This window comes from Panicum hallii, chromosome 1 (genome assembly GCF_002211085.1).
Source record: "Panicum hallii strain FIL2 chromosome 1, PHallii_v3.1, whole genome shotgun sequence".
Classification (NCBI taxonomy): Eukaryota; Viridiplantae; Streptophyta; class Magnoliopsida; order Poales; family Poaceae; genus Panicum; species Panicum hallii.
In genome coordinates, this window is record NC_038042.1 from 9,842,428 (window position 1) to 9,868,844 (window position 26,417).

The following is a 26,417-nucleotide window of genomic DNA, read 5'->3' on the forward strand; positions in this document are numbered from 1 at the left end:
TCCCATGAATAAAAAATGAAAGTAGGCTTGCCATTGTCCTGTGTTTCATTGGAGCAACATGAATAGTGCCGGTAGGCCGGCCCGGTCCGGTAACAACCCCTGCAAGTACACAGGCACATTTACCTAACCTGAGTGTCAGGCGATTTGCTGTTTGTTTATTCATCTGCGACTCATGCTCAAATTAGGTTGCTTTTTTGCGAACGTTCACCAGATCACACATCCATAGGGCCCGATTCGGCCATTCGGAACAAAGTGTTTCAATAAGAACCCTACGAAGATGCATTGCTTCTTATGGATTTAATTTTCCGTGAAATTCCTGACTAACCGAGTAGTGGCTGGACATGGTAGGCTCCACTGCAGTGCAAGTGAGCATGACGATTTGCAAGAGGAGCGCTTGTGTGCATGGCCTTTAGCTACACCAGAGGCCGGAGTTGTACGGCTTAAAGCTTCCAAGGAGACGAAGGCCGGGATTTTATTCTATTATCTAAACGAAAAAGAGACCAGAGATGTATTGTGAAACCACAAAGCTAGCACACCGTTGGATAACGCTGTTCACCAGTGGAGCTCAATGCTAGTGCAGTTCCAGCTTGCTCTGCATTATTTCTAAGAAAATGCTCTAGAGAAGCATACACTTGTATAAAGAAAAAGAAAGGCATTGGGAAATCATACTAGCATGGATTTAACCAAGAAAAGCAACGGTAGGACCTTAGAGTTGGGAGAAATGTGTTTAGCCTTCCCAGAAGGGGCAACTGTCATGTCAAAATTAGTGGAAATAAAAGTTGAGCCGAAGCTACTCTCTGTAATTCTGCAGATTTCCAGATCATGCACATACCATGTTTGCGAGATAAAGAAATGTGAAGACTAAGCAAAATATTGATTATTTAGTCATATTCAGCTAAGGGAGCCTATAGTGGTTAGGTTCTTTGTGATAAAACTTATCCACCTGGGTTCAGAGTCCTCAACTTAGTAGAGGTGCTCTTATTTTTATAGATTCATAGGGGTGAGTTGTGTGCGTGTATATGAGTAGGAGCAAAATGATTAATCAACAAGAATGTTACGTGTACACTGAGTTTCAGCATCCTCCTGACCTCCTCCGCTGCAATCAAGCTAGAAAATGTTGGTATTCGTTTGGCTTGGCCCTTTTTGACGTTCAATTTTGTGAGTTAAACTAAACGAGCTTCAGTGGAGCTGAGAACAGCAGGCACATATCGGCCATATTTGGTTTATACCCCTAGTGTGCCAAGCCAAAATTTGTCCATGGCCAAACCAGGGCATAGCTAAAATTTGGCGAGAATGGTAAAGTTTGGGTTGCAGCCGTGCCAAAACCCATTTAATTACTATTGCTACACGGACATTCATTTGAGTATCACAACCCAGGATTCAACATTTGAAAGGACCTAGATGAGAAGCTCATGAATGCATCGAATGGTTTAGATGCATGATTGTACTAAGGCTGAGCATTTCCCTATGTCATATGGAAGATAACTTCATATCATTCATGACAGGTACGGTACCTCCATTGTTTTGGTTTTAGTAATGAACTATTCCTGCAGGTTGCTTGAGCAACAGGATTCCGGTTCGATTCACCGATTAAACTGAAACGTATACAGATTGCAAACTTGAGACATTGAACTTACAAAACTGAAATTTAAATTCTAACTTAACATTCTGAGTTTCAGCACAATACTTCTCCAACTTTTGCATGTCACCAATTTCCAATTGAAAACGACATGATCCAACAGAGAGATTTTGATGTGCCAATCCAACAAATTTAATTTTCGACAGAGCATTCAAAAATATAAAACTTGCTACCTAACAATTATTACTTTGAACTAAACAGAGCGTTGCTCTACCTAGAGAGTTTATAGTACACTGACTGGATTTTGGAGCTCTTGCTACTACTTGGAGCTTACGTGCCTCTTGAACCATTGCCCTTGCTTGGTTCACAAACTACTCTGTTTGCTACAAATTGTAGATCATTTTTTACTGAGTTTATAAAAAGAATATATTAACATATACGAGATCAAATAAATGCACTATCAAATACATTATATGGCATATCTGGTAAAAGTAGTTTGATGTTGCAGATACTTGGGAAGTTTTTTATAAATTTGGTCAAAACTAGAAAATTCTGACTTACGACAAAACCAAGACAACTTACGATTTGAAATGGAAGGGGTAGATTTTTAAAAGATATGGTAGTTAGAGTTGTAAAAGTCTCGTTATGCTCATGAAGAAAATGGCTGTTCAGAGAGAGAATAATATTGGCACAATTATGAGCAAAAATCTAGGAACATTATTTTCGTTTGGCTGACCTAAATATTAAAGAAGTCATGAATAGAAAGTTAGAAAATTTTATTCTCCAGGTTTCAAAAACATCATGACTCCCTCTGATTCCAAATCTAGTTCATTTAAGAGATTGGCATTCTCTCAAATATGACATTTTGATCGATAACATATACTATTTTTCATATGGAATTTTATATACTATATACAAAAGTAATTTCTAACATCAACAGCGTGTTGCTAATTAAACTATGCAAAGTTTTCATATATTGAAAGGCTGGGTTAAAAAATACATTTGGAACCGGATGGAGTATTTTTTTTATTGTGCCATGCATTATTTCTACTCTGAGAATCTATTTTTGATACAACACGGGGTATAGTCAAGAGTATTGCAAAGAAAAAAGTATATTGGGAACCAATTGCTATTCATGTGTTGGGCCTACCATCTTCTACATGGGCTCATGGGTTTCAACCTTAGGCCTGAACATGGGCTGTCGCGTGCACATATTTACCTTCCCTTCCCATACCGGCGGGCAGGGCGCGTTGGGCCAGGGCACACATGAGTGGCGACGAGGATTTGCCGTCCGGCCGCCGCCGCCGCCGCGGGAGGTCCCCGGCGCCGGCGCCGGCGCCCCCGCTGGACAACGACGATCTACTCTCAGATATCCTCCTCCGCCTCCCCCCGTTGCCGTCCTCCCTGCCCCGCGCCTCCCTCGTCTGCAAGTGCTGGCGCCGCCTCGTGTTCGCCCCCGCCTTCGTCCGCAGCTTCCGCGCCCGCCACCGGGCACCGGCGCAACGCTCCCCTCCTCGGCTTCTTTACCCATGGAGAAAGCCGCCTCTCCTTCACCTCCACACTGGAACCGCCTGACCGTCTCCCGCGCGGCCACTTCTCCTTAGAGCTCGAGGGCAGACGCCGAATCCTTGGCTGCCGCCATGGCCTCGTCCTTATCCTCAACCGGATTGATCTCTACTTCCTGGTGTGAGAACCCGTCACCGGCGACCTGAGCCGCGTAGCCTTCCCCCCGGAGTTCGGTGACGGTGGGAGCGCGCTGTTCCAACACGCGGCGGTGCTTCGCGCACCTGGCGACGTCCACGCCGGTGAGGACCTTTCGATCCCTTTCCTGGTGGTCTTGGTAGGCAGCGACGCAACATTTACACGGGCCTGCGCATGTGTGTACTCATCGGAGACTGGCGTATGGGCAATCTCGTCTCAACTGCGTGCCCATCCAAGGTGCCTATGTACAATCTCAGTACTCTGATTGGAAGTTCCCTTTTTGGTTGCTTGGTTTCAGAATGGCTATCCTCAAGTTTGATATGGATCGACAGTTCCTAGTGGTGATAGATGCGCCATTGCATAATTGCCCCTATGCCATGTTCCAGCACTGGTTATGCCTGCTGAGGGTGGTGGCCTCGGCTTCCTCTGTCTGTCAGGCTACAACGCCCAATTATGGATGAGGAAGATGGATTGTGATGGTATTTCTGGATGGGTGCTGGGAAGAACAATTGAGCTTGATAAGCTTTGGCTGAATTCAGGGGAGGATTTTCCCCCAGCGATAGTTGGGTTCGCTGAGGAGGACAATATGTCTTTTCTTATGATTGCTATTGGTGGCAATATTGGTGGCATTATGGTCAAGCTAGATTCAACTCAGTTTAAGAAATCTTTTGGAATTGAAAACGTTGGCATCCATCATCCATTCGCCAGCGTCTATACAGCAGGTAAAAGCGTTCTTTACATAAGCCCTTGTCCGTACTTCTTGATGGAATGATTTCATATCACTGAGTGTTAAACTAAAAATTTAAATTTTAGTTGCATCGGTTGTCTTTGACCCTTGATGATGTCATAAACATAATAGGTACTATGTTTTCTGTTAACACGATTGTTGGCGAATTCTTTCATGAATTGTAGAACTAAAGTTTATTGTTGCTTGCCTATTGCCTCATGCTCGAAATTGCTTACAGTAATATTTCCATGTGCAAAACTGTAGCTGACTCTAGTTAACGATGTGGTATGCATAACTGTAACAGTAGCACATGAAAAAACTAAGCTTTGAAACAACTTAACACCAAACGAATAACATAACTCAATAGCACGGTAGTAAAGTTTATTCAATACTTCTTTTTCCTATCACTACCACATTGCTTATAATTAAGTCCATAATAATTACATGGCTTGATCTTTGTGAACTAACAGTTCAGTTTTATCATCTATCAGGAGCCCTAGTGCTAATGGTCTTTATTTTTTCTGAATGTATTCAATTATTATAATCATAATGATTTTTGTAGATACTGTTTGCCCTATTAGTTTGAATTTATTTATGATATCTTATTAAGATGACATGGACCAAGCATAAGAACAACTCTAGTTATTATTTGTTTTCCTTATCAGTCAAGTAGTCTGAAACCTGACCTTCATCATGAGATAGATGAGCATTACTGTTTTCTGAAATATTCTTTGCGTGGTGGCACATATCGTTTTGTTATCTATTTTCAAGGTTCTAGTGGAAATGCATTGTCTTTCTCAATTTATATACGTGGGTTCATCTGCATCTATATTTTTTTTGCCTCATATCTGTCTAGCTTTCTATTTTAGTTTCATTCAACTTTTTACTTATGCTTGTAGGTATTGGCATTGGTGGTGGACATGCTGGAGCTGAACTGTTGCACAATACATAGATGACTGTGCCTGATGTTTGAACAGGTATGCAATATTATTAGCTTCTTAATTTAGATTGTGCTATATGATATTTTTCTCTCGATTAAAAAATGTGTTCTCTTCTTCTACCATTTCTAAAAGAATCAAATTCTAAGAGAGCACTCCATAATCCTGTCTGCAACTCTCCTGCCCAGTTATTTTCTACCTCCCATCATCATGCTTAGCAGGCTGCATCGTAGCCCTTTTCTTTCTGGCTGGCTTCCTCATTGACTCATCTCTTGCTTAGCAGCTCTCTATTCACTTCGTCATGTCTACCTTCACCCACCTCCCCTCTCTTTTGGCTAGATGTTCCACTTCCAATCCCCTTATCCTGGATTTGCTGTTTTGGTCTCCCTCACTTCCTTTAATCTTCCTTGCTTCCAGTTTTGCTTAATTGTCCAATACTTACTAATTTTTAGCACCTGCTCTTGCAGCTTCTCAGATAGTGTATGTTCTAAGACCCCTGCTGTTCTCTGTTTCATATTTTGTTTTTTGTGTAATAATGCTGAGATTATTCAAATTTGGAAATTTATGTACAAGTGTGAGTGTCCCACCAGGTTGGGGTTAATGTTTATTGTTTGAACCATAAGTAGTACAATTGGTTATGCTGATGAGATTTATGGTCCTGCAGGCATCTAGGTTTTGTTCCAGCTGCTGAGAATGGATAGATGGCTTGTTGGGGGTGGGTCTTCTCCATTTGGTATGCTGGCGTGCGATGTGGTATCATGATCCATGTGGAAATTGACCTATATTGTTAGCTCAACTGCGAAGCACTGCAGCGTACTAGTTGGGATCAGTCGTTTAGTTCGCGGTCCTCAATCTGTTTTCTAAGTTTTTGAGACGTTAGTGAATTGGCAGGATAGTAAGGTGACTTACACCGCGCCGGATCCTGGAACTCCGAGATAACTCCTCGCCCAGGTCGGATTGGGACATCGACCCAGACCTCAACTCAAACGCGTGGGGGCCTCGCCACATCCACCGCCGCACACCACTCCTCAGACACCACTTAAAGTGCACGGAGGCCTCGCCACTCCCGCCGTTGGACTCTCCAAGGATCCGGGCTTGCTTCGCCGTCAAGGGTGATATAGTACCACCGAGCCACTCCAAAACCTCATCTTCGTTGTGCCGCCGCGGGAATCTCCGCTGCACCACCTGCGCGGACAGAAAGCCTCCAGACACACAGCTCATCCCCGCTGCCTAGGTCGGATTGGGATATCGACCCAGACCTCAACTCACTTTGCCCGGTTGGATTGGGTCGTCGACCAGAGCCTTTGCACACCCTGCCCGGTCGGATTGGATCCTCGACACGAGCCGCACCAACACAAGCAACATTTTTTTAATTTATAGGAGGAAGAAAGGAAGAGAAGAGATAGCACACCCTGTCGATGGCCGTCGTTGCTATCCGGATTAGCCTGACGTCGCCTTCAAGAAGGTCACATTGCCAAAGGCGCCACATCGCCGAAGGCGCTATCGACGCTAGTCCAGGATGGGTTGTGATGAGGACATCACACCTTCGGATACGACCATTGATTATAAGGTGAGCTCGTTCCTACTTTTGCATAGTAATTGTTGGTAAATTCACTTGGTTCCACATGTACATGTCATTATTTGCTTGTAGGTACAAATATGTCTCAAAGTGCAAGTCCATCAAAGTTGAACTGTAAGTTCGTCGGCAGGCTAACATTGCTTCATTTGGAAGGTCATAACTCATCCATCCGGAGGTCAATGAGCACTTGATGAAAAGCTTGCTTGATAAGCTTTCAAATAGATCTTGTCCCACTTCAATATCACATCGGCAAGGTCTCCAAATCATCAAGACTAGCTGTCGCTATTTCTGCCAGGAGTTACGCCATCGTCATGGGCTTGTTATTCATATTTGGGATTCTGGCCCAAGTTGGAGCATGCCCCAAGGAGATGGGGAGCACACCAAGTAATCCTTTGAACATCCTTCCCCTTGGCCACCTCCTTAGGAGGCCAGCAAGGGCATCTAAGTCAAGTTGGAGGCTCAATCCATGTCAAGTTCGAGTCCATCCCGGACTTCAGGAGCAGTTTGTGGTAAAACCGACGTTCAGGTTGCACACGGAGTCCAAATTCGACGTTCTACATTTGTATGGAAAGTTAAGGAGATAAGCTTTCCAATGCCACCGATTCCACGTCATTGTCAGGTCAAGAGTCAACGGGAATTATCAAAACAAGTGGACATCCAGAATCTGATAGGATGCTGCGTCGCGGTCTTTTGGGCCGTTGGCCTGTGTATCGTATTGGAGCCCATTAGGGGTGCGTCCAAGGGTCTTGTACGCCCCTGAACACTTTATATTCAGTAGAGTCACCTAAGTTAGGGTTTGAGTTTTGCTTAGATTATTCTGTCCAGAACAGTTTTGCCGTCATCGGTTTGTGAAACCCTAACCTCGTGAGATTAATCATTCATCTGCAATTTGGTTGTGTTCTTTCTTGTTCTTGCTTGTGTTCTTCGATTCGCAGGCAAGGATTAGCCTTCACGGCGAGGTCAACCGGGCAGCGCACGGTTGATAACCAAGAGACGATGTGGTGCTTCGATTGTGGGGTGGGGTCTTGTTGATCGGAAGCCAGATCGCTTGTGTCGGGTTGTCGACAAATCAATAGATATCCTCCTGATGGAAGATCGGGCACCCTCGCATTCCCACTAAGCGGTAATCAGAGACTCAGGTATACCGTCAAGTCTGCACTTCCACCATTCTTGTTTTCGCCGTCATCCCATAGTCCACAATCAGCCCTAGTTTTGTCACCTTTGTCGTCGCCGTTTGTTTTTCCCTATCCCATAACCATTGCCTTTAGCCTTTTACATAATTTAGTTTTAGAGTCCGTAGTATTGAATTTGTGTCCTAGGTCGGGTTTGGTTGCTGGTTTAGATTTGTTTTATCCATCAGTTCGTTTGATCTATACATCTGCTGCTGTTCCATCTATTAAACCATAACCGTAACATCTCTCGACATCCTGATTTGAAGATCCTTCCATAAAACAGTCATAACTTTTGCATAGGCAAACTTTTTTTCACGGACATCTATAGAAAATTTTCCATTCGTTGGTGACTGACTTTGTCAGTTCTGCAAAAATTAAAATTTTGAAATTCCGCTGGGAAGATTGAGTTTTCGAGCAAACAACTTCCAACTCAATTTTCGGAGTATCTTCTTGTTTTTCTGTAGACCAGAGCCTACATCTAATTGCTACTGAAGCACTGAAGCGTACTAGTTGGGATCAGTTGTTTAGTTTGCAGTCTTCACTCTACTTTTTAAGTTTTTTAAGACATTAGTGATTTGGCAGGATGGTACGGTGACTTGCTTCGACTGGTGCAGGAATGCTGACTCTGTTAGTCTGTTTGCCTTCAATCGTCCATTTCCTGATGTCTTTTGAGCAAGTGTTTGAGCTGAATGCACGTGCGCTGGCAGATGTTTGTTTTCTCTGGTACTCTTGTTTTATGCAAACTCAATTCCAAACAGTTGGTATACTGCAGTTTAGACAATACAACTTCCTAGCTTTTATTGACTGGTATACTGAGTCCAGTCTGGCTTTCCATCTTGGAGGTCATGCTTGTCTTGTTTACATTTGTAGTTTGATGGTTCAATTTGTTTCAGGGCAGTATTTTGTTTCCATGATTTCGTTGGTCCCTAACTCTGAATTGCCCACCTTCGGTACTGAGCCAGTTACGTCCGAGTTACAATGCATAGAGGGTGCTCTACTGTTTACCGGGGAAAAAGTGTGCAATTTCCATGGCAGAAGAGTGATTTCAATCGCTTGGGAGTTATTACCACTTTATCACAGCGATAGGAGATCGAGCAGAAACTTGTACAATATGCAGAAACAGAGCAACTGCACAATGTTCTGGCAAAAAATACTGTGGTTATGCCCTCGGGCATTTTGAAATGGACGCATATGCCTGGCTCAGGAGATGGCCTGTTGCTGGCAAGAAAGGTCACCACTTCATTCCAGCAGAATTTCAGTCTTGAGAAGGTTGTATATGCAGATCAGATGAGAAGCATGTGTTCTTGTTTCATACAGTGTGTTGTGTACATATATAATCTGGAGGGAAGAAGCCAGCAATAACGTCCTCTGAGAAGGAAAGCAGGAACAACGCAAGGCCAGTGGCCAGTGACGGTGAGCGCCGCCGCTGCCGCCGCCGGAGCGCCCCTGCTTACGCCTTCCACCAGGGGTCCTCGCCGGTCCTGAAGTCGGTCTCCACCCACGGGACGAAGAGGACCTTGCCGTCGTCGACGTCCACGTGCACCAGGGCCAGCGACTGTCGTCGGTCGTTTCACAAACAAGAGCAATTCGACCCAGATCAGTTCAGCATCATCAGGTGAAGAGGCAGACAACAATGGCTTAATCAGACGAATGAAACAACTGTAGCTCACCAAGGGCGCCGGGCCACGGACGACCTTGCCCTGGTTGTTGTACTGCGAGCCGTGGCAGGGGCAGATGAACTTGTTCTCGGCGCTGTTCCACGGCACGACGCAGCCGAGGTGGGTGCACACGGCATTGATGCCGTAGCTGGCCAGCGTCTTGTCCTGCTCCACCACCAGGTACGTCGGGTCGCCCTTGAGCCCCTGCGCGAGGGTGCGGTCGTTGGGGCCGTGCGTCTGGAGCCACTCCTCCAACTTGATGTCGTTGCCCAGCTTGTCCTTGGCGAACGTCCCGCCGCCGGCGCCGCCGGACCTGCATGCACGCGATCGAGCACCCCGTTCGTTCGTTAGCCAGCTGCTGGCCGGCGTGCCTTGCTAGCTAGCTAGGTAGCTGAGGTCGCTCACCCGGCGGGGATGAAGAAGGAGCCGTAGGGGACGACCATGCCGACGGTGGGCAGCGAGATGGCGCCCAGGAGGAGGAGGTTCATCAGCTTCCGCTTCTCCATGTCGGGGACGCGGTCGGCGGAGATGCTGCTCGCCGCCTGGCACGTGATGCTGCTCCGCTGGGAGAAGCGCTCCGGCCCCATCCCGAGGCCCAGACCCTTCACCGGCTTGGGAGAAGCGCGGGGGCGGCAGAGCTGCCGGCCATTGCAGACAAACATGTGGGATTGGATTCAGACTAGCTAGACTTAACTTGGAGGAAATTAAGATCAATCGAGCTGCAAATCTATGTTCTAGTGCTACTACATCATTCTGCAGGTACATACGGCTCATGCGGCATGTTCTTGCTGCAGGTTCTACGCTGCGTGTTAGACGGAGCTCATAACAGCCAAGGAAATAATAAAGGAAGCAGCAGCTCGCGCACCTGGGTGGGGTTGGCGGCGGTGGAGAGCGCCGTGGAGGCCGCCATGGCTGCAGCAGCAGCAGCAGCAGCAGCAGGGGGAGGATCGGCTGCTGGGAAGGGAGGAGGGTCGATGCTAGCTAGTGTCGCTGGCGACCACAGGCTTGCGGATGAGACCCGGGGCTATATCTGCGTCGCTCGGACGCTCGCTGGTGGAGAGGGAGCCAAGGCGGGCGGTGATTGGTTGATGCGCAGCGACCGAGCCGTGACGACCACATGTTGCGAGGGACGCGCGGCTGTGGCACGCGCGCGCACGGTTACGGCAACGGCCTTATCTCAGTACGGTCTCTCTCTCTCTCTCTCTCTCTCTCTCTCTCTCTCTCTCTCTCCTGGGTGTGGCTTGGCTTTTTTTTGGCAACAAGAAGTATCTTGGGTCTTCTTGGATCAGTGAACGTGGCTCGCACACGGCTTCGACTGGTTGCTCGGCTAGCCTCCAATTTAACCAGTGAGTCCAGTGCAGATCCGGCCTGGCCGGGCCGTGCTCGATTTTTTTTTTCCTTTTCGAAAGACCATGCTCAATTTTTTTAAAAGATGCATCATTTTAGTTTTATAGATTTTTCCTAGATTTAACTAACTGTATAGAAACAGTATATTACATCTATATATGTATGCTGTCAATTAAATTCACTAGCTACCTGCTGCTCATCTTGCTCACCGATGGCGCCATGGACAGGAGGGGAGCGCAGCGGTTGGGTTGAGCGGACAGCGGGGACGGGGAGTCGCGGGACTTCGCACTGGGCCGACGACCTCACTCACATGGGTCGACGACCTGCCATTTGCTAAGAAGCCCATAGGGCCCCGCTGTTCTGCCATGGCCCATTTCGACAGGTCTGAGGCCTTGTCAGATCCTAATCATCTGTCGTGAGCCGGAGTGAGTAGCAGCATATCACAGTGTCGCTTTGCTGAGCCTCAATTGCACAGTACTGCCTGATAGTCCGCGTCACAGTTTTCACCTTCAAGAGAATTTTGCTGCAGCATTGTTACCTGCAACGCAGGGAGGTCTAACTAGTAGCGAGCGTACGAAGCTGGATTCCACGGCGGACAGGCAGAGGCCTGCTGGCTGCTGCTGAGAGGAGACGCAGAGAAAGCTTCCACGTTGCATCCATCAATGGAACAGCTCGTACTCAGGGAAGGATGGCCAAGAGGGAAGAAGCACAACTAGCCAAGGAGGCAAGCTCAGTTCAACTCGTTTGTGTTTTAACGAATTCTGCTCAATTGTCCTAATCCTATTCCTACCTATGCGTGACAAGAGTCCACGCTCTGAATCGACAAATACACGATCGAATCTGTTGCGTGCCCAGAAGAAATGGAAGGGGAAACAAGTTTGAAGAATGGCGATGTGCCATTGCCGTCTCCCGGAGCCGGCCGGCGGCGCATGGTTCCAGCCCTAAAAGAAATCCACATGCTGCGTCACATCTCGAGGCGGGCAAAAAGGGGACGACAACAATTCTGATACAACTGTTGACCCATATTGCATCACATCGCAAGAAGAGCAAAACGGGGGCTCCACAACTTTAGACTCCATCCTATCATTTTGTCCTGTCATAATTGAAAGGATGTCTCTCTCTCTCTCTTCAGTCTTCCCCACCAAGAGAAAGTCCAGTGAAAAAGAATCCGGTTTTCAGAAAGAGGGAAACTAAGCAACGATGTTGATGTGCATGCGAGTATGCCAGATGATAGTAGTACCATGACCACAGGACTGGTAGGCAATAAGTTGCGCAGAGCAGTGCCAATGATGAACCTCTCAAAAAAAAAAAAGATGAACTTGCCATCCAGACTCAATGCAACCAACCAGACTTGTACGGGGTAGAAGGTTAAAATGGGGCCAAGACTCGCGGCGAGGCCAACTGGCCCGAGGACTGCAGCAAGGACCCTGTAGTGAACTAGTCTGGAAAGCAACATGTTTCATACTTTCATGTTTGTATGGTTCTCGTAGTTTCTAGACTGTGAAGAAGGCGAAATAATGAATTATTATTGCACTGGACAAATTTTAATTGTGCATGTCGATACTAAGGATACTTCTTCAGCAGAGCATTCTTCAGATTCCTGGCTGATCCTACAGGCCTGGGGGCTTCAGAAATGGGATGGGGAAGAGACTCTCCACATCGATTTGGGTGCCGACAATGTTATTTACAGCCTCGTTCACAACTGTTGTCCCTTTCCACCCGTTGAACCAGGGGCCCCCACCAACTTCCACTGCCGCCATATTGCTTGTGGCATCGAGTATCAACTGCGAGGAAATCATTTAACACCTTGGTAATGTAGTTTATTAATCAGGACGAAAAATACCCGCCAAAATTTCCAGATCCAATGCGTAAATGCCAATCATGAATGCATGAAAGAATTGAGGTTGATTCGATCTTACAGTGGTTAAATCGTGTTTAAATTGCTTTCTGACATCCAAAGAAATCAGTAAGGAAAAAAAAATGAAGAGCATGAAAGGTCATGCACAATGTCAACAACAAACAGCGGCGTAATGATTTAAAATGAGAGCTCCACGAAAACAGGTGCCAACAACTTCATGATAATGCAATCATACCTTTCCCTTGCCACCATCATATTTCTTTTCCCACAATTGTAGCTTGAGATCTCCATAGCAGGTGTCTTTGCATGCTGGCACCAGTCCAGCCTCCATAGTAGGAGCTCTCAAAGTAGTGCCTAGTTCTGTAGTGGTTGCTTCTATTTCTACCTGCAAAAGAATGCATTTATTAAGGAGAATAAGAAAGTGACACCAGAGCTTGCAACATTAAGTTCACAGCAACAGTCAAGTCAAAGCGTGGTTACAGCTTAACTGCAACAGACATGCTACAAAGCTAATTCTTTTCATATTATGCAACTAGGAATGCAAAATGAATACCTTGTCAATTGAGAATCTCATCCAACCAGTTCATAGACAAGCAAAATTCATAGGATTGCATTATTATGCTGTAGTTACCAGATGAGTTTTGTTCTCGCCAGACATCTTCCAGGAACCCCACAGTGCGATGTCCCAGCTTACTGTCCCAGTCCAAGGTACGAATTCAAAAAAATTTCCCTCATAATGTACTCCAATCTGCAGAATAAAAACAAGATTTCTTATACATTGTAGTTGAGTGATATATCTTCTGTTTCCTTGCTACAGGTACACATGATTTTGTTTTTATAAAAAGTTATACTCTTACTAAAATATATAGTGTGGCTATTTCATTTGATACAAATGCCTTCATGTGTGCGGTTATTTCATCTGATACTTGGATGAGAAACACTAACAACTCAATATAGTGACTAAATGACAGTTTTTCTATAGTACAATAAGTTAATAGACTGATAAGTAATGACACAATAGGTGATGCTACATTTGTTGCAATAATTAAGGCAGTCAATGTGATGCAGAAGAAGAGAAACATTTCATACAAAGGTTCTTGGTACAGTCCATTGAAATAGTAAAACTCAGTCGATGTGATGCAGAACAAGAGAAACATTTCAGACAAAGGTTCTTGGTACAGTCCATTGAAATAGTAAAACACAGTCAATGTGATGCAGAAGAAGAGAAACATTTCAGACGAACGTTCTTGGTACAGTCCATTGAAATGGTAAAACATACATGAAACAATTAAACCTATTGATGCAACAATAGATCATCTTTAAACTTAAATTCAAATCAATACAGAGACAAATATAACAATTCCTGTTGGCAAAAGGGTAAAGAAGTCCAATTGAAGTACGAACCTAAACCCAGATTGTTTTCCATACATATAATTTTGATTGCAACCTATTCTGAGTGAATGACCGTCAAGTTACAAGTATTTCAGACTAGTCCCTCAGGCGAATGTTTCTCAATGGAGAATGGACAATATACTGGCCAAGTAACAGATTACTGGTTTCCAAAATCAAACATTAACTAGTACGAAGTATTGATCAAATGTGTGTTCTCTCATTTATGTGTAAAATGTATATGTAAATGACTAGGTTGATATGGCTAACTGTACAGTTTGTCAGAGCGGCTAGTGGCAAAGGGTTCATAGCCTAGTAGTTGTGACTCCTGATTAGCACCTCCAGTGCCTGGGTTCGACTCCCCGTGGGAGTGAACTTTAGGGCTGGTTAAAAAACCCCCCTTGCTGGCAGCGCGCTGGCCTACGGTAATGGTGGCAGCCGACCTGTGTGAGCGGTGCACTGCTACCTGGGAGTAGTGATGGGGCGCTGAACCAGGTGGCAATGGCTGCTGGCCTAGGTAACAGTGCGGCCGCATAGGGTCTGCACTATCAGGGTTCAGGGGTTTTCTTGGTTGGTTGAAGACTGAGGTTTGTTCTTCCAAACAATACCGTGGGGGCGGTTTTACCCACCGGCTGTTGGTAATCCTAGCTTGTTCTCATTTGAGTCGTGTCTGTATCATTTCAATAACCTGAGCTCGTGTCAGCTGTACGCCTGATGCATGTTTATCCATGCAAAGGCCAATTCTCTGTTTCCTATTTTAGTGTCCGCAGTGCACAGCATGCCGCTCAGTCGTGGGATGGCACGACAAGCTCGGGAGGCATGGTGTGCATGCGTTGGTGGTGTGTGTGGCCACGGCCAAGCTGTTATTTTTCCTATTTATGCAATACAGGGGTCAGAAAAGCACTGCGCTGTTGTGGTACCAAGATTCCTTGCATTACAGTGCGCTCTCATGTGTGTTTGTGTGTTCTTCATTGGCTCCAATGTACGTCGCTGGCGGTGAGGACATCAAGTGGTATCAGAGCCTATCGATTGTGGCAGCGCAACCAGGCGATCAAGTGGGCCCTCATGGTGCATCCACGATCAGTCTCACCGCCGCGGCACACCTAGGCGGAGCGGCGGTGGCACGTCAAGGAGCTGCAGCAACGATCGGGGAGCGTATGGCAACAACAGCCGCATGATGAAGCGCGGGCTACTGATCCACCAGATAAGGAAGGAGATCGGTGATGGCGGCGGCTTCCCGACGCTCTCCAAAACCAACTACCACGACTGGGCGGCGCTCATGCGTGTGGTGCTGCAGGCTCGCGCCTAGTTTGGATCGCGAGCCTGCAGCATCGCGCGCATGAGCGCTGCCCAGTCAGAGTAGTTGGTTTTGGAGAACGTCGGGAACCCGCAACCTCCACTGATCTCCTTCGTGACCTGGTGGATCACGATCCTGTGCTCCACCGTGCGACAGTCATCGCTAGATGCTTCCCCCATTGTTGTTGCTGCGGCTCCGGTCGCGCCACCACCACTCCTGACGCCTAGGTCCGCTGCAGGGGTGAGGCTGATCGTGGACGCACCATGAGGGTCAACTCGATCGCCTGGTCGCGCTCCCACAACCGATAGGCTTTGATACCGATTGATGTCCTCACTGCCAGCGACGTATGTCGGAGTCAATGAAGAACCGACACAAACACACACAAGAACACATTGGAATGCAAGGAATTTTGGTGCCACAACAGCGCAGCATTTTTCAGAACCCTCGTATTGCATAAATAGTATAACCAATTTGGCTGTGGCCATGCACACCACGAACGCTTGCACATTATGCCTCCCAAGCTTGCTGTGCCATCCCAGGACTGAGCGGCATGCCGCGTGCACTATGGACGCTAAAACAGGAAACAAAGACCCAGCCTTTGCATGGATAAACATGCATCAGGCGTACAGCAACAAAGACCCGGTCTTTTGCATGGATAAACATGCATCAGGCATACAGCTGACACTCTCGACATGAGCTCAGGTTATTGAAACGAAACAGATACGACTCAAAGGAGAACAAGCTAGAATTACCAACACAGGCTGCATTTTTTTTTCCAGTACGGTCAGTGTATCTCATATATGGGTAGCTACTGTAGTCCTTGCATGCCTAGATCAAGGAATCGACAGAGAAAGGGTAAGGAACAAAATGAACGAACTTCTGATGGAATTTATTTTCTTTTTTTTCCTGAACTTATCTAACTACTAACCAGTGGCACAACTGTTCCAATAATATAGTAATTGAACAAAGTGTCCATGATATTTTATTAGAGTTTTGCAACATACTCCACATTCTCTAATGACCAGTGGATCCATGAATAATCTTCACAAGATAGCTATGTTTCACGCTCACATATGTTGACATCATGATTTTAGTTTTTAAATAAATTGTTTGGTCCTAGACGTGGCCCAAGGACCTGCCAGCCCAGCCTTCATCCAAGGAGGCCCGAGGCAATGTGCTCATGCTCTGTAGTATGCATACAGATCCGTGATTACTAATGCATGGTTACTTACCCATAAAGTTTGGTAGTGTTATATTAGGTAGCCTCTGGATTATTAAAAATTGTAATAAATTGCTTAGGGATCATTATCCTCTCTATATAAAGAGAGCCACCTATCAGTGAAGGGCAAGCAGGAATTAAGGGGGTAACTCCCTTCTGCCCTCATCTCTCTTTGCTGCCACCTTCTCCCTCCCTTAGCCTTCGCCCCTCTCTCATGCCTATGAGCAAGCCTACGCCATGTGCTTCCTTGGCTGATGCCTCCTCTCTCCCTCACCAGTCCCCTCTCATGGATACATTGTGCAAACTAGAAGTATGCAGCAGGTGAAATTTGAAAGCACAAAGTACCACAAACTATACCAGTGAAGGACTTTCGTAAGTATCACCAATTCCAATTTTCCTCAATCCACCAGCAGCAGTTAAAGAAACTTCACCAGAAGCGCCTGAGAAGACATTGCACTGGATCTGAATGATGCAAAGATTATTCAATTAACTACATCGGTGATCCATGAGAGTGTACAACGAACAAAAAGCATAAAGAATAATAATCTACTTCACAAGGAAAAGGAGTGAAAGGCCATAGCTTCTGGAACACGTCAGCAAAAGAAGACAAACCAAGTATAGCAGACCAGAAACACAGTGTAATTGCAAACTTCACTATAGACACATGAACCTTATTGAGACCTAGAACACTCAGGTCATCTAGTGACCTAATACTGATTAGAACCATCATGACTGGTGCCTGGCACAAAAGAGACTAGTCCAAAAGACAATTTTCAGAAGAAGCTGCAAGGATTTGTGGAAAATTCTATCTTGTAAATTATTGGGCAGTAGAGTCATGATTCCATATCAATTTATCACTAAAACCAAGGTTAAAAATTACTGCCAATTTTTAAACCGAAATTATAGGATTACATGTTTTCTTATCTGCAAATAATAGATTATATTTAATATTATAAGGCATTTATGGCATCAGAACTAACAGAGGATCAGAGGTCACAATGAATACAGATGACACACCCAATACCACTTTCTTGGGAAACCTCCACCCCAGTTCTTTTCTGAGTAAGATGGAGCATTTTCAAATTCAAAACGTTCTCCATCCCATTCTATCCATCCTGAAAAGTCACACATCATAGTTGTTAAACACTAGTCCATACTGATGGAAGTTATTAAAGGGAATAAAAAATAAGACATGCTGCAGATTATTTCAGAAATTTCTAGTTAAACACATTTATCAAGGAAGCACTTATAAGATGCAAATAGCAGGAGATTGAAGTAATTTTCCATAAGGCACACTAAGCAAACAGTTCAAAACATATTTATGTATATGTTGCAATTTTAAATCCTCTACTAACTCTCGATCCAGATGCACCACATATAAACATTAGAATAAACACATATAATTCTTTAATTGATCCGTATGCTCTAAATGGATAGGAGGCATGGCCCTACTTACATTGCAGTCTTATGAGAAAGAGAGGGATACTCACTCAGGAAAAAAAAAATAGTAAAACAGGGTACATCATAAAAAACAATTTTACTTTCATGACCCACAAAAAATGGACACAACCTGGGGTAAAAAGAAATTCTTGACAGATACCTCAAATTATTGAGGATTAAAACTAGGATTCAATTGAAGAGAAGTCATATGATGGAAGGTAAGAACAAGAATGATAAGATTGGACCAGCTGCACTCCAGATATGTGCTAAATGCAAATAGGGTTCTTGCAAATATTATTGAAAGGTAAAAGGATGACGCGAAGCCATGTTAGTGAAAATCACAACTTTCACATGCCAGGTTAAGAAGTAAAAATCTTCAGTTTCATCGTGCATCGTAGATTCGTAGTTTTATGAATGAGATGCGAACTCAGCAAATAATCAGTAACTCTATATCTTTACTTGTCTGAGTATAAAAACAAACCTGTGGACAAGCCACCAGCCATGCATATTTGCCAATGAGGTTCAAAGAAAGGAAAAGCTGCAAGCCAACCAGCTGTGGATAATTGCTTAGATTTGACATCACCCCACCCATAAACTGGACGTGTGCTGTACTCCCAACGAGCTGTTTGGACATTCGGCACATACTTTGACCTGTAGGTGACAACTGGACCAAATCAATAAAATAAAAAAAAACATCTAATATTTTACCCAATCTTACTTGACATGTGTTAAAGTAAGCGTGTTTGCTCTGCAAGCTGAACCATTATTGCAGGTAGTATGCCAGTTTATACATCGTAACATGGAGATCAAGAGAACCTATTATAGATTTTACGATATATTGTTATAAAATATATGAATTAGTATTTTATAAATTTTCCTTGCACTTTGTAACAAGATTAGTCAAAGTTCCTATAGAGAAGACTACTACTATCATCTTTAACAGGGAGCATAGTTAAACTTCTAAGTTCTGTAAAATATATAATTTTAACAAAGAGGAGCCACAATCACGTATTAAAGGGGTAAAAAATGATAACTATTGTTACAGTGCTAAGTAAGCAATCTTAAGAAGAGTGAAAAAAAAATAAATATTTGTATAAGATGATATATCACATGCCTTCCATCATCACGTATGAAACCCTGATGCCAGATTGGGGTGACTTGGAACCCTTCCAAAACACGCTGAGAGAACTCCTATAACCATTGAGTGTTCAATGAGAATCCTTTGCTTGTTACAGAACTTTGAGAGAATAAAACATTGAGCCGTAAGAAATATCAAATATCAGGGGCAAATAGGAGAACAGGAAACTCCATATTCCATAGCAATGATTTAGTATTAATGAAACCCTAGCGATATAAAAAGGTAACAGCTGTATAAATCAACGGAAACCTTTCTTCAATAGAAACTTTTCTTTTGGACATAGGATACTTAATTGACAGAATCAATCCATAAATAGACAATGCATGTTCCCAAAAGCTCTTAAACAAGCAAATAACTTATTTTCTGAAATGATTGAAAGGCAATAAAATGAATGAAGTTGAAGTATGAATAAAATCATATCTCCGTATGTAGAAGTTCACACTATACCAAAAATCAAACTAAATGTTTATATCAGTAGTATTATTGAAAACGAAGACACTGCAGTTCAGCAACTAGAAACTTAAATTATCTGGACAAATATAACGTATGAACAAAGACTAGAGAAGCACAACAGCAAGAAAAATGATGTGTCCCCTGAATCAACAGATATGGAGCAGCTGAGCTATGGCACCCAATGTGCTTTGTGGTTTAGTAAGGAACTCTGTATGTGTGTAATGTAAAATAACTACTTCATACCATCTTGTGAGCCCTTGCATTTCATAAGAAGCCATAAAGCATCTACCTGTGGGGGGACCTCCCCTTGCGGGGGAGTTGAGTCTTTGTTGGGAATGAAAGTGTTTCCCAGCATTAGTTCATGCCTACCTATCCAAATGTAGCTTATTAGTTTGGAATTCAGCAAACAGTGATGTATTACTAAAGTTCCAGGAGAGTCAGAAAATCAACACTAACTGTTAATAAATAAAACTGAAGGAACCAATTTTTATACAAAGACCTGTTTAGCACTGTGATGACTTTTAATATACAGCAGTTTATTTTAGTTCACAGTTGTTAACCATTTCCTATGAAAAAAGGAACAATTTTTCCCAAAAATGCATGCAGTTGACCTTATATTGAAAGAAATGGTGATATAGCGAATTGCAGACATATCACCAAAAACCGAGCGGCTCCTCTGTCCTCTCAACCCAGGAGGACCTTGGTGCACCCACCAGGTAGGTATCACTTACTCACTACTCGCTACCATCACGGTAAATATACAGCTAAAGATGGAGTATTCAAAGGCATAGTTTCATTTGACATACATGTTTTCGACCAAGAGTAGCCAGTAATCTACATCAGATGTAAATAGTTTTTTGTCTTGAGAAAATGCTCCCTCTGTTTCATAAATACACGTCCAATCTAATCATGGACAAAGACTAGAGCATCAAATCAAACTTAATAAAAGTTAATGAAAAATGATTGTGCTTGTCCCTGTTGAAGTGCATGATATGATCGTGCGGCATCTTTTTCAAATACTAAGTCTAGGTTTTCTTGATGAACAAAAATCATGGAACAAAGCTTCCAATGGACAATTATTGCTAAATGTGGTAGCATTTAATTCTCACAGGGTTTTACAAATATTTACATTGGAAGCTTGTGGTCTGCAGTGTGGTTACTTTTCCAGTGTACAAAGGTAGTAATCAATATCCAATAAGAATTTTTCTGGATCCATAATAAACTACTTGGGTTATATAGTGGAACACGGCAATCAGAAGTTCAAAGTGGCACTAAGTTGTTCATCAGGATACATAATGGGATGTCCATCGTTAGGACTTCTGATTTTGTGGTAGCTAGTCAGGTATATGGCTAAACTGGACTATGGAACATTGAAATCTCATCTCTAAATGCCAGGACACAATTCAAGTTTCATTAAAGGGTTTTTTGTCTCAGGGACACCACGAAATACTGGTTTTGTGTGCAGCACACTCCACTCCTTGATTTAGATCCATGGACACTGCAAAATGTGATTTTGTGTGAAACACACCGCCCCATTAAATTAGTCTGCTCCAGCCTGGGGAGTTGGAAAATGTCTAGTAAAAAGACTGAAATGCCCCTGAGGAACAAGACCACCAGCCAGCCTTGCAGCAGTTAAATATCATTTCTTTAATATGTTTGACTAGCAGCAACACCATACCATATTAAAGTGTACACACATAATATTTTTTTTACATAACTTAACATGCCATAAAATAACTAATATGACATAAGTGAGCAAGATGCTACAAATTTTAACATGTATCAAATTTACATCAATTTGGCATGTCAAAGGTATCCAATTTACTTCCACACACAAGCATACATAAAAACAGGCAGGAAAATCACTCCACCATCCACTCGTGGCTCACCTGCCTGCGAACTAGAAACGGCGGTGTGGTGCCGCACCGCTGCAGGCCATGAATGGAGGCACGGTGTCTGTGGACCAGAAAATGCGGAGGAAGGGATAGAGATGAGGCAGCACGCTGCATGCAAGCAGGTGGCCGCTGCATTACCATGGTACAGCTATAAAATGAAGCAAGGGTAAAATGGTCTATTTACCATGCATCCTCTTCCCTCCCTGGCTGCAAATTTTTTTTTTTTAACGTGGCCGGTGTGCAACAGGCAAAATCCTGTTTTCAGAATGTCCAACTCGCTAAAACAAAGAGTGGAGTGTGCGCTGCACAAAACCACATCTTGGGAGTGTCCCATGGACAAAAAACCCTTCATTAAAATAGGGCTGTAACAGTACCATTAACTTGAATTTGGCAAACTTCATTGCAAATTTGCACGAACCTTTCAGTTCAGCACCTTATTATACATGCTACAAATTCATGAGACATGCCAATCTATTTTTAAGTAGAGAGTTTTCTCAGAATAAAAGTGTAAGATAAAACAGTAGGAAAGAACAGAGAGATTGAAGAAGAAGCTTACTTCCCCAAAAGTTATTTGATTTCTCAGAGAATTGGCATATGTACTTATCATCCGCGCCAAGGATTTGTGCACCCATGCCAGTAAAGCGTGGACCATGTACCAACTTGTCGAGATCACTCATCCCGTTACGAAACAGCGGGTTCTCAATGGAGTACATGAAGCAGAAGCTCTGCCTGCACTCGGGTATGGCCACCTTGAAGTACCATCCTTCAAAGAAAGGTCTGGCAGTGCCGTCAAAGTGGTACCTGCAAAATGACCTCGCTAAACTTAGGTACTCCAGCTCAGGCTCCCAGCTCTTGTCACTTGGTGGTACCATGTGTCCATGTAACAGCACTGAAGATGATAAGGTAAAGGCACACGACAGTGTCAAAAGAAAATGCATCTCTGGCTGAAGAGAGGATAACAGGTTATCAGCATTGTGGATATGTCAGCGCTGCTGACCGAACGTGAATGGTGGCCTGAGGCTCAGAATTGGCCACAATCATGCGAGGTCGCAGCATCAGTAATCTAGAGCTGCATTTCCGCGATCCAGAAGTTTATAGGCGAAGAGAAATCTAGGACAAGACAGCCGTCAGACCCAACTAGATCGGCGGGGAGGGCACCGGAGCTGCCGGGGCGAGCGCCCCCTTAGGCCGGGCGAAACTAGACCTCCCGAGAGCCGGACTCCGGCAGCGATTGCTAACCCGACACACCCCGAGACGCGTGCCGCTTACCCGCTGTGCGGCGTCCGGAGCGGTCGGTCCTGCGGCGTGGGCGCGTAGACGGGCGCCGCCGCCGCCGCGGACGAGGTTGAGGCGGAGGCAGCCGAGCTCGTCGCCGCGCGCGCGGAGAGGACCCCGCCGCGGCGGGGTAGACGTGCGCACCGCGGGCGCGCGGCGCGGGGAAGCGGCGCCACGCCCGGCACGGCGGCGGCGACGGCGAGGTTCATTGTGGAGTGGTATGCCTGGTTCGCCGTGCGGGGCGGTGCTGCCTCGGGCGGGCAGGGCACGGGTTTTCTTATGGCCGCCTCTTCCGCGGTGCCGCGGCCACGTGCTCCGATGAGAGGGGACCGGCTCCGATGCCTCCACGGCGGCCGCCGGCTGCACCCTCCACGTGGTGGACGGGGGACCCATCCCGCTGGGTCGAGGAGGGAGCAGCACGGGCTCCAGAGAGCTCGTGAATTTGCAGTAGTTTTAGGCTCACGGCCCAGTATTGTCGGCTGCTGCGCCAGTTCTCGCCCGTGGCCCATCATTGTGGGTGCAAAATGCACAGTGCTCGTCCATCTTTAATATAGGAAACTTAACCCTGCTGCCATCGGGCCAAAAACGAACGCAGGATGAGCCACGTCTACGGCCGGCCGTAGCATCAAGCTCGTGCCATCCATTGGGCCACGTCATCGCGCTATACCAAACATCCGATACTCCACGGTGAGCACCATGGGCAGCCGCCGGCCGTCTCTCAGGCACTCGGGCTGCTTCTCGACCCATCTTACCGCGTCGCATCGCCTCCCACTCCTCGCGTTGCACAAGCGTCCGAGCAGATGGAGGTCGGAGGCTGTCCGCCGTGGATGGATCGCTGCCTACGGCCCCGCATAATCTTCCTAACAATTAAGAGTGCTGGCTTGGGGTCAAACGGCGCGTCCCGATCTCCCGGACCGCCGCCTCTACGTAGAGCTCGCCGTCATCGCATAAGGACGAGACAGAGGTTGGCGGCCACGGCAGGCTCACCGCCATTGACGAGCTCTGGGTCAGCGCCTGCACGAACGTAGCGGTTCTGTACATGGCGGAGAGCGTGGGTGCGCACCAAACAGGGCAGCGTGGAATTGAAGGCCTGTGCGGACTCCAAGAACCTGGATCACAAAATCGGTGGATGGTGGTTGTGATAGGCTGGCAGCAATGATGGATGGCAGCGACGAGATCCTAAGTTTTAGCTACATATGTATGTGAAGGATCGACAGCAAGAGATGGAAGAGATTCTTCTTGGTTTCACGTGTGCTGCCGATTTAGGGGAGAGATGGTGCTCGATCCACACCAGGCTCAAGGAAGAAGATGATGGCGTCATTTGTATAGGAAAATAAAGTGGTCTATAAACAACTGTGCCAACAGAGGACTTCTAGCAAGCTTCTCTACAGTGGTAGGTTTGGGATAATAGACAGCAGAGGGAGATAGAGATTAGAGAGAGTAGCGATTGTCAAATGATGAAAAAATCAGTTCATCTATCTGCTTATTTAATTATCTAATTAATTTGAAATTCTTTCAAACTGGACAAATGTGTAGTGTAAGATGTATGTTTTCCATTTTAAGCGCACTCACATTTACATGTTTGCACAATTTACTTTGTTCAATTTCTAAAGGAGACGAGCATTATCTTTACATTTTTAACAATGGTTGCATGTTCAGCCTTATACGAAATCATAATTCAAGTCCAGACTCCACCAAATATTGAGTGTGCACAAATCAACCATAACATAACAAGTCTTTGAACTTTAAGAATATGAATAGGTTTGGAAGTGCACAATTGGACAAAGTGCTTAAGTTTATGGTAAATACTTTAGAATAACTCCACAGTTGACCAGATTTCTAACAAGTCGTTCCCTTCAAAAATCAAACATATCCTAAAATTGATTGATATAAATTATAACTACAAAATGGCTATTAATACAATGTATATCTATGGTACATAGAAGGTAAATCTTAAGAGTACCTTATCACGGCAACACTGGCCCAAAAACCTGAGAGAAGCGCGGCAAAGCCACACTAGAGTTTCTAGTTATATACTGTACGAGCCAATTTCTCTTTTTTTTATCTCTCCTTACACTTACACAAGTTTTTACCCAAGCTCAAATTTTGCATGGTGGTATATGCACTATTCAACTATAATTTTAGTGGAAAACTTTTATGCATTTTAAAGGTGCACTTGATAGTTGGTAACACTAACACCATAATCCATGGTATGCACTGAATATGTTATCACCTCCTTTCTTTTAAATCCTTCTATCTCCCTCGTCCTCCAATCACATCCCTTGATCGAAAGGCTCTACAGCCTTCTATTTGTGTCAGAGCCGGGGCCACGGGACTGTGTACATAACGTAGTTTAAAGAGGTTTAAGAGATTAAGTCCGTCTTATCTCTTATTTATCTCGTTTATCTCTTATTTATCCCGTTTAAATAGGAGATAGAACTAACCGATACAGAGAGAATCTACTCGAGATATGTTCTGGTACGATTCCTTAGCTGGTGTTGGTTAGTATCCTTGTAACCCTGGCCTCCCGGATATATAAGGGAGGGCAGGGACCCCCTCTCAGAACAAGATCTTTAGATCAACTTACACCAAAGGCTATACAAACCACCGCATAGGACGTAGGGTATTACGCATCTAGCGGCCCGAACCTGTCTAAGCTTTGTGTTCCTTGCACTTTCGAATTCCTGATCTCAGCGTCTCCTCACCCAAAACTTACCACCTTGGGTATATCTCTCGGTGGGCAGCCGGTAAAACACCGACAATTTGCACCTCTCAACTCTTCCTTTCTCATGCCCATGATGTGTTATTGCTCATCATGGAACCTAATGCTACTCGTATCTCTTCCCATTTCATGTCGGAGCACGCGCGGGAGGGGGTGGGGTAGGAGATTGCACCGTCATTGTTTTTGAACCCTAGCGGTAGCTACTATTGAGCACCTAGGAAACTAGAACATTGAGGGTTTCAATGGGCCACACTTTAAGATGGAGGTTGGGTACCTTATTAGGAACATGCTGCTTCCTATAGAACCCAAGCAAAGAAAAACAATCCCCATGGGCCATGTGGATCTTTGGTGGTAGTTGGATAGTACCTTTGTCATACATTCTTTTTTATCATCATCTCAAATGAAAAAAATATTTCTTATTTTTTTCTAAGAATTGATAAAATTTGCATGCAGATTTATGCACACAACTTTTCGAACTCTTTTTCTATGTAGTTCCCGCACGGTTATTCACTGCTAAGCTTCCAGAGAGCTCTTCCACGAATAAATAACCAATTGCTTATGATTTCTTCTATATTTGAGTGATCTCTAATACCCTGCTAATACTATAGCTATTACAATACATAGAGTTGCATTGTCTGAACGAAAAGGACAAAAAAAAACACTCTCAAGTTCGAGTGACCAACACTAAGCTTCCTACTCCCTCGATCCTCAAATATAAGGCATTTTGCGTTTCTAAGTCAAAGTAATCTAAGTTTGACTAAATTTATAGAAAATACTATTTACATCTAACACATCAATAAGTAAATTATGAAAATATATTTCATAATGGATCTAATTTTTCTCATTTGACATTCAAAATATTATTAATCTTTTCTATAAACTTGATCAAACTTAGACTACTACAAGAGATGAGTGGCACATGCGTCTTTTTTGTTGACTCCTAATTTGCCTGAAAAACTTGAATGCAGTATTTTTGAGATGGGGTGAGTATGGAGTAAACATATAGTTGAACAGCCCCAACATACAGAGA

General features: G+C 44.6%; 2 protein-coding genes, 1 long non-coding RNA gene and 1 pseudogene across 3 annotated transcripts; 2 read left to right on the plus strand and 2 right to left on the minus strand.

Moving 5' to 3' along the window:
* The first annotated feature begins 2,819 nt into the window (after window positions 1-2,819).
* Window positions 2,820-8,605, plus strand: LOC112895733 (annotated as a pseudogene).
* Window positions 8,606-8,981: 376 nt separating this feature from the next.
* On the minus strand, window positions 8,982-10,384 carry LOC112886338 (cytochrome b6-f complex iron-sulfur subunit, chloroplastic). Its single transcript, XM_025952216.1, has 4 exons — window positions 10,220-10,384; window positions 9,760-9,992; window positions 9,367-9,667; window positions 8,982-9,251 (listed from the first exon to the last, which is right to left on the minus strand). The coding sequence occupies exons 1-4, from the start codon at window positions 10,262-10,264 to the stop codon at window positions 9,147-9,149; spliced, it is 684 nt and encodes a 227-aa protein (XP_025808001.1). The 5' UTR covers window positions 10,265-10,384; the 3' UTR covers window positions 8,982-9,146.
* Window positions 10,385-10,397: 13 nt separating this feature from the next.
* On the plus strand, window positions 10,398-12,028 carry LOC112886345. Its single transcript, XR_003227375.1, has 3 exons — window positions 10,398-10,534; window positions 10,929-11,126; window positions 11,231-12,028. It is a non-coding gene; the product is annotated as an uncharacterized LOC112886345 (long non-coding RNA).
* Window positions 12,029-12,134: 106 nt separating this feature from the next.
* Window positions 12,135-22,963, minus strand: LOC112886331 (probable tocopherol cyclase, chloroplastic). Its single transcript, XM_025952203.1, has 10 exons — window positions 22,660-22,963; window positions 21,947-22,191; window positions 19,785-19,864; window positions 19,019-19,095; window positions 18,386-18,555; window positions 17,482-17,579; window positions 16,822-16,926; window positions 13,191-13,307; window positions 12,795-12,944; window positions 12,135-12,485 (listed from the first exon to the last, which is right to left on the minus strand). The coding sequence occupies exons 1-10, from the start codon at window positions 22,872-22,874 to the stop codon at window positions 12,312-12,314; spliced, it is 1,431 nt and encodes a 476-aa protein (XP_025807988.1). The 5' UTR covers window positions 22,875-22,963; the 3' UTR covers window positions 12,135-12,311.
* Between the last annotated feature and the right edge of the window lie 3,454 nt (window positions 22,964-26,417).

Excerpts from the sequence above, each read along its gene's own strand:
- LOC112886338 (XM_025952216.1), bottom strand. The coding sequence starts at position 10,264 with ATGGCGGCCTCCACGGCGCTCTCCACCGCCGCCAACCCCACCCAG. Across the intron at positions 9,993-10,219 it reads CCGCCGCCAACCCCACCCAG|CTCTGCCGCCCCCGCGCTTC; the intron begins GTGCGCGAGCTG and ends AATGGCCGGCAG. Across the intron at positions 9,252-9,366 it reads TCCGTGGCCCGGCGCCCTTG|TCGCTGGCCCTGGTGCACGT; the intron begins GTGAGCTACAGT and ends GACCGACGACAG.
- LOC112886331 (XM_025952203.1), bottom strand. The coding sequence starts at position 22,874 with ATGAACCTCGCCGTCGCCGCCGCCGTGCCGGGCGTGGCGCCGCTTCCC. Across the intron at positions 19,096-19,784 it reads AAGGGGAGGTCCCCCCACAG|GAGTTCTCTCAGCGTGTTTT; the intron begins GTAGATGCTTTA and ends CAATGGTTATAG. Across the intron at positions 13,308-16,821 it reads CTTACGAAAGTCCTTCACTG|ATTGGAGTACATTATGAGGG; the intron begins GTATAGTTTGTG and ends TTTATTCTGCAG.